Raw genomic sequence first — 12891 nt, 5'->3', positions numbered from 1 at the left:
GAACCGGTATGCTCTTGACTATCTTCTGGCCCGTGAGGGCGAGGTATGTGCCATAGTGCAGGGCAAGTGTATCATGGGAGTTCAGGATAACATCACTAAATTTATGGATCACATACGGGATCACCTGGACAGAATGCAGGATCCTGGCTCTTGGGGTAACTGGGGATTTGGAGGTTGGAAGGACTGGTTGATAAATATGGCCATGTATCTAGTGGTAGCTATCGGCTGCATCTTTGTAGGCCTGGCCATCCTTAAATGTGTGATGGGTAGAATGCGGGGTGCACTGGATCAGATCACCGCCCCAATCACCGCCCCCAAAAATTTAACTGTTAAAATCCATGAGGGTGAGGCAGATGAAGGGGGGCTAAGACAGGAATTGGAAATGCAGCGACGGATCTTTTTAGATGAGGAACCGTAGCTATGGATTGGATAGTTCGGTTATCATGGAATGATAAAAGGAGGGAATGACGAATGTGATATAAGATAGTTACTTTAGAGATATTAGTTAATGTAATGTAGAAATAAGCCACTTTGATTCTGGCAAGTAGAGACAAAGGATTTGAGACCGCATGGAAAAAGCAGGAAGAGGTGTGTCTATGAGAGTGATGCTGCATTGATAGGGGCCGGAGAAAGGGATTGGAAGTGAGCCAATCAGAATAGATCAAACAAGTCAGGAGGGACATAGGATGACCTATGGGTGTCGAGTATGTGAAACTTGATGCCATTTGAATGTATGAGTACTGATCTCTTTGTCTGGGACATTCACTTAGTTCCCGGGGCTGCAGACAGCAACATGTTATCTGTATCACTGTGGACTAGGTAGCTTGCAAGCTGAATAAAATAACTTCTGTTTTACTTGCAAATCCATCTCGACTTTTATTGAGGCCAGACTGACGGATAAAGAAATTTGGGAATCAACATATATGGGCATGGACTACTTCTGTATCTGAGGAGTTGTGAATGGTAGTAAACATTGTGCAATCATCAGTGAACATCCCCACCTTATGATGGAGAGAAAGTCATTGATGAAGCAGCTGAAGATGGTTAGGCTTAGAACACTCACCTGCAGTGATGTCCTGGACTGAGACGATCGACCTCCAAAAACCATAACCATCTTCCTTTTGCCAAGTATGACTCCAACCAAAGGACAGTTTTCCCCTTGGCTGCCTTAGATCATTCTTGATCAAATGCTGCCTTGATGTCAAGGGCAGTCACTCTCACCTTAATTCTGGAGTTAAGTTCTTTTGCCCATGTTTGGGCTAAGGCTGTAATGAGGTCAGGAGCTGAGTGGCTCTGGTGGGACTCAAAGTGAGTGTCAGGAAGTAAGTTATGGCTGAGCAAGTGCTGCTTGATAGAAATGTTAAGTCTCCTTCCATCACTTTACTGATGATCGGGAGTAGAAAAATGGGGTGGTAATTGGCTAGGTTGGATTTGTCCTTCTCTTTGGGATGTGACATATCTGGGCAGTTTTCCACATTGCAGTGTTGTAGCTGTGCTGGAACAACTTGGCTCAGGGCACAGCTTGTTTTGGGCAAAAGTCTTCAGTACTATTGTTGGAACGTTGTCAGGTCCCACAGACTTTGCAGCATCCCGTGTCTTCGGTGTGTTTCTGATATCATGCAGAGTGAATCAAATTGGCTGGAGATTGGTATCTGTGATAGTGGGGTCCTCAGGAGGAGGCCAAGATGGGTCATCCATTTGGCACTTCTGGCTGAAGCATCTGACTGAAGGTGGATGCAAATGCTTCAACCTTCTCTTTTGAATTGATGTGCTGGTTTCCTCTACCATTAAGGATGGGTATATTTGTGGAGTCTCATGCTCCAGTGAGTTGTTTAATTGTCTACCACCACTCGCAACTGGATGTGGCAGGACTGCAGAGCTTAGGTTGAGTGCGTTGGTAATGGGATACCCTAGTTCTGTCTATTGCTTGCTGTTTTCACTGTTTGGCTATGTTGTAGCTTCACCAGGTTAACATCTCATTTTAGGTATGCCTGTTGCTGCTCCTGGCATGCCCTCCTGCACTCTTGATTGAATAGTGGCAATTTGGAACAGGAGGCTATCCAAATTGGGGAGGAGGAAGAGGAGTGGAAAGAGGGAAAACGCAATATGGTAATTTTCAAGGATTCAATAATTAGGGGGACAGCTACATCTTGAAAGGCATGATTGAGAGTCTCACATACCTGGTGCCAGGGTGAGAGACATCTTCAATTGTTTGGAAGGATATTGGAGAGGGATGGTTTGTTGTGATCCACTTTGGAATCAACAAACTAATAATACACGTGAGTTCAACATGGTGCTTGAATGGGAGAAATACTGATTAAGTTGCACTAAGGCTGACTTCATTGTGTCGAGACAGAGAATATCCACAGAAAAGTGAGCTAATTTGTCAATGGGCAAAAAGACAAACATCGGTGTACAAAATTATATAGAACCAGGGGCAACAGCCGCTTGTCCATAAGAGAAAGGCCATGGACTGATAACGAAGTAAGAGAAAACATAAAGCCAAAAGTATACGGATATACAAAAAATACACCACTGACCCTGGAAAATGAGAGAGATATAAACAGCAAAAGGATGCCAAAAGAAGAGCTGCAACAGCTAGTATGAAATGAAACTTTGAGATTTTTAAACCATCACAAAACATGGGGCTCGATATAACATTCCGTGACCCCACCTCAGACCCCTCATCTTCCTGTGGGTTTAAAGGTGGGGGCATATTAAATTCAGTGAGCTGCTGCCGACTGATGACCACCCCACCTGAAACTTTCCCAACTCGGGGGTGGTGTTGTTGGCCTGTACACTAGGGGGCTAGTTGAGGCCCTTAAATGGGAAATTATGAGCCTCATCTGATGGTGGCAGGACATGCCCATGCCAAGCAGCTAGCCTGGCAGATTTCACTGTGGGCATGGGGGGATCCCTCCTTAATTGGGCCCCCAGAACTCATCAGAGGCCCTCCATCAAGGTGTTACCCCTCCCAGGTTCTCCTCCCCCCATGATTCTCAATTCCCGGCCACCAATTCCTTGCTGAGCCCTCCTACCTGACCCCCCCCAAAAACACTTATAACATTCCGATCCATTGCTGAACGCCTCCTCAAGCCCTGGGTGCAGTATTAGCAGTGGCCAAGGTGGTGCTGCTGGTACCGGAGCGCTGCTGACCTCTGTTCCAAGTCTCTGTCCATTTAGCTGCCCCGGCACACCCCAAGCATCGGAAGGTGTGGTTTCAGGCTTGAGCTGCCTTCAGTAATTGAGACTGAGAGTAGAGACTGGCAACTATGAGGTCCCAATGTGGTTTAAACCTCTGGGAGGGATAGAGGTAGACCTTTACCTTGTTTGCAGGGCCTCCACTTGGGTACTCAAAAAAGGCATCCCCTGGAAAATGAGGTTGAACACCACGAATACTCCATATCACTTCATTAACATTGGCCCACCTACTTTCACAGACAAAGGACATGCTCTCCCCTGAAGATAAGCCCCAAGAGTTGACGGTAGAGTAACACAGGCCTGACCCTTTTTTCCTGACCCTTGTGCTTGGCACCACTCAGTTCCCTAGATTCAAAAGCCATATAAACTGACCTTTTGTTGTGGAAACCCGTGCACAGAGACAGGGCACTTTGGTGAATTATTGTAAAATGGTGAGAATCTGTCAAATTAATGATCATCACTCTCATGTTGACGGTAGACAGGGTCTGTTCAGTGGGGTGGGGCAGAATGGAAAACTGCCCCCTTTACAATTGACACTCCAGCTTACCTTGCTCCAATTGCCGATTTTCCAGATCGCACATGGACGTACAAAGCATCTCTGAGCAGGGGCTGGTTTTTTCATCTTTTCACAGTCTGAGTATTCTTTCGTGCTACACTCTATTTGTCTCCACATGGCACCAACTCCACATGTGGTGGAACACTGCATAGGACAAAGTTAGGGGAAAGGCTGAAGCACACAAAGTCATCACAAATCAGAACAGACACGGCAGTCTGCCAAATGTGTTATTAGCAACAACACATAGAAATGCTTGGTCCCATAAAACGGATCTGCAGGTGCTCAAGGAATGACTATTCCCCGTCTGTGCTCCAGGCACACTGCAGGATTCTATATCACATTTCCAGGATGCAATGTTAATGGAAACAATATCAAGGGTTGGCAGGTACAATTTAACAATACACACTTTAGCTTTTCACTCGAACCACAGGATGATTACCCCATAATTTAATGCTTTCTAGATGACTCAGCAGGTTCTGGCAGGCCAGTTAATCCATACAAGGGCAGATCAGAGACTGTGAATTCTGCAGCAAGCAAACCCACCGACTGACTCCCAAAAGTCTGTCCACCACCAATAAGGCACAAGTCAGGAGTGTAATGGAATACTTGTCACTTGCCTGGATGAGTGCAGCTCCAACAACACTCAAGAAGCTCGGCACCAAAGCAGCCCACTTGATTAGCACCTCATCTACCACATTCACTTCCTCTGTGACCATCACACAGTACCAGCAATGTGGAGCATCTACAAGATGCACTGCAACAATTATCCAAGTCTCCTTCAGCAGAATCTTCCTGACCTATGATCCCTACCACCAAAAATAACAACATCAGCAAATGCATGGGGACACCATCCCCTGCACGTTTCTCTCCAAGTCACAAACCATTCTGACTTGGAAATATATCATCATTCCTTCACTGTCGCTGGGTCAAAATCCTGGAAGTCCTTTGAAAAACCTTTGGAGCAGGATTGAACCAAAAATCTTCTGATTCAGAGGTGAGCGTGTGACAAGATAACTTGAAAGCACCATGAAACTATCATAGAGGAAAGATAGACCAGAGAGACTCTGATTGGAGTCGCCAGCACCCATCATAAAAAATATCAACGTTCATAAATCTTAGCTGTAATTCCTGCCAACTGTCACTCCAGTTCTCTGACATAATTCTCGCTCCAATGAGAGTGCAAAATAAGTAGACTTCCCTTGCGGATCCAGAATTGCCACCACTTGTTCCCATCTTCATTTATCAACATTAAATCATGGGCGGGATTCTCTGATGCTGAGGCTAAGTGTTGATGCCATCGGAAATGCCGTCGCGTTTCTCGAAGGCGTCAACACGGCCTCAGGATCAGCAATTCTGTCCCCTCCAGGGGGCCAGCAGGGCTCTGGAGCGGTTCTCGCTGCTCCAGCTGCTGATCCAGCTGTGGAATGGGCGCCGGTGGATGCGCGCATGCGCAGTGGGTCCGGCACGAACCCGCACCTGCGTTACCCCACCAGCGCGATTTCCACGCATGTGCGGTGTCTCCCTTGTCCACGCCGGCCCTGGCCCAACATGGAGTACAGGCGCCGACGCGGAAGAAAGGAGGGCGAGGGACAGAGAGGCTGGCCCGCTGATTGGTGGGTCCCGATCGTGGGCCAGGCCACATCGGAGGCCCCCCCCACCGCCCCCCCCCCCCCACCGGGTCGGATCCCCCTCCCCCCACAGGCCGCTACCTGACCCTTCAATGCCGAGGACCTGCCAGCTCAGAGCTTTGCGCGGCCCCCCGGCGATTCTCCGATCCGGCGCGGTAACAAATTTTCCAATTGTTGTCTTTGACTCTTTGTGATGTGGAGATGCTGGTGTTGGACTGGGGTGAGCACAGTAAGAAGTCTTACAACACCAGGTTAGAGTCCAACGGGTTTATTTGGAATCACCTGATGATGGAGCCACGCTCCGAAAGCTAGTGGTTCCAAAAAAACCTGTTGGGACTTTAACCTGATGTTGTAAGGCTACTTACTATTTGGGCCTTCAATTAGGCCTTCAACATAACTCATGCCCCCTCACAGCTGACAAGATAGGGTCCAATGTAGGCTAAAGGGGAGGACCTCCTAGGGTACCCAGAATGCCCTCAGACATCCCCAAACTCCACCCCCCCCTCCTACACACTGCATCTCTGATGTAAGTTAAACTCACTCTCTACTATGTGTTTCCTAGTGGAACTAAATACACCCCAAATTCTAGCCCACTGGTGCAAGAAGCGCCAGCATTGTCCCCTCTGTTCACAGAGTTTCAAAGACAATGAAATCACCCATCCTATAACTGGAAACCATTTTTTTAATCAAGCTATTAATACCATGATATCAATTTCCCTGTATCAAACAGATGGAGCTTACGTATATTCTTAAAGCTATTGTATGTTATATATAAGCTATGTTCTTCTTATTTTTACATCCAAGACTTTATTTTATCTTGGCAGTCACATGCTCTTTTGATTTTGGTGTGGTTTGATGATGCATTTTAGTTTATTGTGTCACATAATTAAAACTGTAATGATATTGCATTCACAACACATTACAGGGGAAATAGAACATCTTGGGGCTGGAAATCCTGAGCATCAAATATACCCTCATGGCACACATCAGCCTAATGGAAACTTAGAGTTTCTGACTACATGTGAGCATGTAAGCCTCTGCTCAAAATCCCATCATATCACAGTCTTTGTAAGGATTTGAGACAGGTGGAGCTTCTTAGTGTAAAGTCAGGTCCCTTCCGTAAGTGTACATGTTCGTGGCACCGCACAGTAGTCATGAACTATGGGGGAATCCCAGTCCCAAACAAAACAGTCACCTGCTCCTGGAATTCTGTCATTGACAGGCTTTGAAATTAAAAAAAAAATTCTTTCAGTTTCAATAGTTCTATAGTAAGTTAGATTTGATTTTACTGCAGCAACTGACTATAGGGCTTGGTCCTGAAAAAGTAAGTTGGCCTTATGATGAACAGCATTGCATATGTGTTGAAATGCAGTAGAGTACACAAAAGTAACGAAAGCATTACTTGGGAGCTCCGGTATCATGAATTGAATATATTTAAATGGCTATTGCTCCTTAAATTTGAAAACAAAACTGGTTGGCAGCTTTCATTTAGAGAAAAAAAAACACCTGCTCCTATAGACTGCATTGATTGACATGCCATCTGGTGTAGCTTAGAAACTAAATGTGTTCATCTGCATTTGCACTTTCAATAGACTTCCTGCTTTCACCCATTTGTTAGTTTGTTTACTTGCAAAACATATATTTCAGCGACTAATGGACAGATTATAACAAAACTTAGCATGCAGTTAGGCTATGGTCCAAGGAGGAACCGGTTAGTTTTTGGCTAGATGCAGATTGAATTTGGATATTTTCTGGAACTTCTTCGAAGATCCGTTAATATTGGGAGATCGGGGAAATTGACTTTTTCTTTTTAGAATGCTGTGAGTTCATTTATTTAGAATGTTGTTGATTGCTTTAGAACATAATGCAGTCTCAGCTGCAGTGTGGAATTTGTCACAGCTATCAAGATGAGAGCAGAGTTTTCAGAGCAGGTTGTTGGAGGTGGTTGGGCCTGAAGCCTTTCCAAATTTTGCAGAAAATTGGAATAAAAAAAACTATTTTTTGAGCTTCGTAGTTACAGACCATCAATAAGACAGGGAAAAACCTCAGAAAGAACTGTGTAATTGTGTTAACATTGAGTTATCCCATTGTGGCACAACACAGATTCTACTGAGTGTGTTCTTGGTTTGTTTACATTTGTAATAGTTTGTTTTGACAGCTGGGGCCATGATTAATGCTTGGTTGAGTTTTAAAAACTGTAGATTCACTTATCTCAGCAGGGAGTTTTCTGTAGGTGGTTTCATTAACAGTTTAAAAAGATCATGAAATGATTATCTGTCTTTGCTATGGTTATTGAATAGATATTTGGTTGAACAACAGATTGACCACTTGAGGGGATTTAACTTCTTTAGAACACACGAAGCTCGATTAGATTGTTAGAAGTTTAATTTTATTTTCAGATACAAGGTTTCTAAGGTCCCTCCATGATGCATACTAGGTGAGGGGCAATGGAAGATACATGATTGGCATTGGGGTTTTGAGAGGGCAAGCGGGTGCATGGCAGTTATGAAGGGGCAAGGGGATATCATGGGGCATAGAAGATGGATAACGCAGCATGCGGCATTAGTGGCGGGTGAGGGGCAGGGTTTGAGGGTCACACATTCATCATTATAACGGGGCAAGGTCCTAGTAAATGGAGGTGACATTCCAGCTGCTGACCTCACCATCCGCCCCCTCCATTGCCGCCTTGCACCTGCCTGCCAAAGTGGCAGTCTTACTCCAACAGCCCCCACCTGCCCAGAACAAAAATATGGCCAATCTTTTAAAAGGGGCATTTCAATAAAATCTGGCATTAAAAGATAGTGTAAGTAACAGAGACCAAGGCACCGTGGTCAAATGTTGTAAAAACCCATCTGGTTCACTGCTGTCCTTGAGGGAAGGAAATCTGTTATGAATGAAAATCGCTTATTGTCACAAGTAGGCTTCAAATAAAGTTACTGTGAAAAGCCCCTAGTCACCACATTCCGGCGCCTGTTCGGGGAGGCTGGTACGGGAATTGAATCGTGCTGCTGGCCTGCCTTGGTCTGCTTTCAAAGCCACCAATTTAGCTCTGCGCTAAACCAGCCCCTTATCCTCACCCTGTCTGGCCTACATGTGACTCCAGACCCATAGCAATCTGGCTGACTCTTAATTGCCCTCTGAAATGACCTTCTGAATCTGTTTCTGCAAGCCACTCAAAGCAAGGGCAATTAGAGATAGGTAATAATTGCTGACCTTGCCAGAGTTGTCCACTTCCCATGAAAGAATATTTCAAAAGAAGCTGGAAATGTAGAGCTGGATGCTAAAACATGTGCTGAATTTATAAATAAAGGGTAAAAATGGAGGAGAAAGGTCACAGTTCAATGGTGTTAAACTGAATGTTGAGTCCTGAGGGATGTAACGTACCTACTCAGAAGATGCTGCTACTCCAGCTTGTGTTGGGCTTCACTGGAGCACTGCAGCGGGCCAAGAATAGACATGAGGGCCCGAGAGCAAGATGCTGAAAAGCAACAGGAAGGATGGAGTCATGCCTGTAGACTGAATAAATGTGTCCCACAAAGTAGCCACCTAAGGGCGGCACAGTAGCAGTGGTTAGCACTGCTGCCTCAGAGCGCCAGGGACCTGGGTTCAATTCCCGGCTTGGGTCACTGTCTGTGCGGAGTCTGCACATTCTCCCCGTGTCTGAGTGGGTTTCCTCCGGGCGCTCCGGTTTCATCCCACAAGTCCCGAAAGATTTGCTTGTTAGGTGAATTGGACATTATGAATTCTCCCTCAGGTGTACCCGAACAGGTGCCGGAGTGTGGCGACTCGGGGATTTTCACAGTAACTTCATTGCAGTGTTAATGTAAGCCTATTTGTGACACAAAGATTATGATTAATATTATTAGTCTACATTTAGTCAACTTAATGTGGAGGAGACTACCTTGGGAGCAGTGGACATAGTAGACCAAATTGGAGGAGGTATAAGTGAATTGCTGCTTCACCTGAAAAGAATGTTTGGGGCCTTGATCGGTGAGGCGGGAGAAGGCAAATGGGCAGCTGTTCACCTTCTGCGATTGCAAGGGATGGCGCTCTGTGAAGAAGATCGGGCATTTGGGATGATGGAGGAGTGGACCAGGGTGTCACAGAGAATTATTTATGATTCATTATTTTCTTCTGGGTGGACTTGGCTGATTATGGACCCGGGTGACAAACAAAATCATTGCTGGAGTTGTTCTAGTTACAAATAGATAAGGAAAAGTGGAACATGTATCAGAGCTTCTACACCATGTTGAAGTTAAACCTTCTAACAGTGCTAAACTATTACAAATACATTAACTGGAAATACTCTTTGTTACTAATGTGAAGACGTACCTCACTCCAGTTTCCAACCTTCCAGAAACTAATGTCCAAACTAACTTCAGGCTCAAAATGATCATAGTCTGTAACATTGAGGAAATTATTTGGTCTACTTGTAGTTGGTTTTCTCTTCAAAGGTACTTTTGTGGTAAATTGTGTTTCGGAGGATGGCGACATACTTCCAGTTGCTTTTGAGAGTTTTAGCCATTGTGAGTAAGTGATACCAGCTACATTAGAAGTAATGAGCTCAGGACTGTACTGCAGACTGTTTTCATCATTAAAATCTAGACCAGGTGCTAGAGTCTCACTAATATTAGAAACAGGCTCTGGATCCTGAGAAGTTTCATTCTTCCGTAGCATCCTGAGAAGTTTCATCCTTAGCCGCTCCATAGTTGCTTTGACCTTTGGATCTATTTTTAACCTTGGAAAACCAGGCTTTCCAACTCCAAAACCTGGAGAAGGTGCTTGGACATTTGGCTTGACTATTTGTGTCCTGCCAGGCTTCACTGTAGTCACAAGCGTTGTCTGTGGACTATCATGCAAAGTTGATTCCTCAGCACTGATGGGGACTGCAGTAGTCTTTGCAACTTCATTATCGTATTCCTTTGTTATGAGGTTAACCTGAGGTGTCTTTGTAAATGGAAGGTGATCACCAACCTCTTCTGTGATAATAGGATCATGTTCTGAGGTATTTTGACCAGTGATACTGTGTGTCCCATTCATACTTTGAATTACAGGTGTAATGTTTCCAGCTTCAAGGACCTTCTTCCCATTAGTGGTTTCACTTTTGTCGGTAAGGTCGGGGTGAAGAGTAATAAAGTTGTAATCATCGTGTGACACATTGTTGTTTTGCTGATTTGGGACCGGCTTGTCCGGCAAATGGATTTGTTTATTTGTAGAGATCCCCATTGTAGTTGCAGGGCTTGTACTAGTATCTGGTTGCAGTGTGTTGTTGACAGGAGGCGGCTGCTCAGTTGTCACAGGCGGTTGTTTGGGTTTAGGTTTAACTTTTGCTCCCAAGTGGTTCGGACCGTATTTGGGCCCCAGCTTACCAGGGAGAACTTGGGTAAAAATCTTGCCACCTTTGGGCTTTCGCAGAGGGAAGAGAGTTTTCTTATTCAGAAGGCAGTTCCGTAAGCCGCACAAACTTTTTGCGTTTGGCCTTTTGGAAATATTGCAGAGCTTCTTATTATTCCTGGTGCACATGACTGTCCGTGTGCGGAAGCCACCTCCACATGTAACAGAGCACTGAAATATAAATAGCAAAGATCAGAAGGCATCACACAGTGTGGTTACAATCTGTCTCAACATGCAAAGCAGAATGCAACAAATTTGTTTCCATAGGGAATAAATAATCATTTTATGAACATTCTTATCACTCACCAAAGAGAAAATGCTGGAAATCTCAGCAGGTCTGGTAGCATCTGTAGGGAGCGAAAAGAACTAACGTTTCGAGTCCAGATGAATCTTTGTCAAAGCTTTGTCAAGGGTCATCTGGACTCGTTACGTGAGCTCTTTTCTCCCCTGCTGCCAGACCTGCTGAGATTTTCCAACATTTTCTCTTTGGTTTCAGATTCCAGCATCCGCAGTAATTTGCTTTTATTCTTATCACTCAGATTTGTATTAACAGTTAAAAGACAATTTTAAAAACTATCTTCTTTGCTGTGTTATCATTGTAGACCATTTTCTTCATTCTTTCACTCAGTTCCTGACAATGGGGAGTTTTCTTTGGTCATCAACATTTTTCAGAATTGCTCTATTGATAAAACTACATTATTCATAAATCGTTGAATCTAAAGAAAGCATTGCCTTTAAGCACATTACAATTTTGAAGCTAAAACAGCTTTTCAGGGGGTTTCTCCATTCCGGAGTCTAAGTATCAGGGATGGGAAGGTCCGGGGTTTTGTGAGGAAGCAGGAGTCGTCCTTTCCCGAGTTGCCACCCTTGGGACTGCAGGCTAACGTGTTATGGAGGGAAGGAGTAGGGGAGGGCAAGGTGTCCGAGATCTACAAGGAGCATCAATAGGCAAAGTCAAGCGGAAATGGGGGGATGAACTGGGAGGCGAAAAGGAGGCTGGGCTGTGGGAGGAGGCTGAGGAGGGTGAATGCATTCTTATCGTGCATGAGGCCCAGCCTTATCCAGTTTAGGTAGTTCATAGGGCGCACATGACGGCGGCGACGAAGAGCAGGTCCTTTGAGGAGGTTGTAGCTACAGGGCTTGTACTAGTAGCTGGTTGCACTGTGTACTTGATAGAAGAAGTCTGCTCAGTTGTCACAGGCAGTTGTGTGGGTAGTGCGCGGGGATGCCCACGAGCCATGTTCACATGTTTATAGGAGGGGAATGGCAGGGGGTTGGGGTATTGGTTAGTTATTTATTGATTATGAAGTTCCTGTTTGTTCTTACTCTTGTGTTGATTTGTGTTTAATGTTCATACAAATGCCTAAATAAAAATATTTTAACAAAGAATCAGGGGCGGGATTATCCGTCGGCCAACGATGGATTCGGGAAACGTGATTGGGTGGAGAATCAGTTCCGCTGTCAAAATCGTGGCGGGTGCCGGTTTCCCGCCAAATCGCAATTCTCCGTCGCCTCGACAGCGGCGTCAATGCATTCCAGAAAGCATGTACAGTAAACCCCCTTGGCATATCATTAGCAGGCCCGACCTGGTATTCTCCTGACCCTCTGCAATTCTCCACCTCCACTGGGGATAATTCTCGACGGCGAGGTTCACTTGCGCTTTTAAAAATCGTGAAACAGGAACCGTGGCTGCTGAGGGGGAGAGACGGTGGACGGAAACGTCCAACATCGCCGTAGTTTGCTGACAGTCGTGCCGCTGGCCAGGGTGTGTCTGCCAGGGCTGGTGGGAATAGCGGGGAGTGGCCAGGGGGTAGGCTGTGGGTCTGGGTGGACAGGCATGGAACACCATTGCCGCGGCCTGCAAGGCAGCCATGCAGCTGCGCATGCTGCTGAGTGCCACTGTGAACTTAGGGTCACAGGTGTCCCCAGGGCATCCCCCTAGGTGTCCTCTGGCTCCAGCCGGGCCATCAACAGGATGGGCATGCTCCAGCACAACCAGTTCCATCCTGTTGGCTGGGGTGAATGTGTGTGGGGAGTGTATATGCGACTACAGCTCGTCAGCCTCCTGAGTGTCAATCATGGACCCGGCGAATCCTGCATCAGTGCTCATTG

The 12891-nt window shown here is 45.7% G+C and overlaps 1 protein-coding gene across 1 annotated transcript in view; it reads right to left on the bottom strand.

Annotated features, from left to right (window-relative positions):
* LOC140409143 (A disintegrin and metalloproteinase with thrombospondin motifs 12-like) overlaps window positions 1-12891 on the bottom strand; it is a 951810-nt gene that overhangs the window by 168374 nt on the left and 770545 nt on the right. Inside the window, exons 19-20 of the mRNA XM_072497322.1 lie at window positions 9718-10950; window positions 3749-3901 (exon numbers count right to left, since the gene is read on the bottom strand). Coding sequence (XP_072353423.1) covers window positions 3749-3901; window positions 9718-10950 — 1386 coding nt within the window. The remainder of the gene's footprint in view (window positions 1-3748; window positions 3902-9717; window positions 10951-12891) is intronic.

This window comes from Scyliorhinus torazame, chromosome 3 (assembly GCF_047496885.1).
Source record: "Scyliorhinus torazame isolate Kashiwa2021f chromosome 3, sScyTor2.1, whole genome shotgun sequence".
In the NCBI taxonomy this organism is placed as follows: domain Eukaryota; kingdom Metazoa; phylum Chordata; class Chondrichthyes; order Carcharhiniformes; family Scyliorhinidae; genus Scyliorhinus; species Scyliorhinus torazame.
This window is presented reverse-complemented; position numbering and strand designations above follow the sequence as displayed.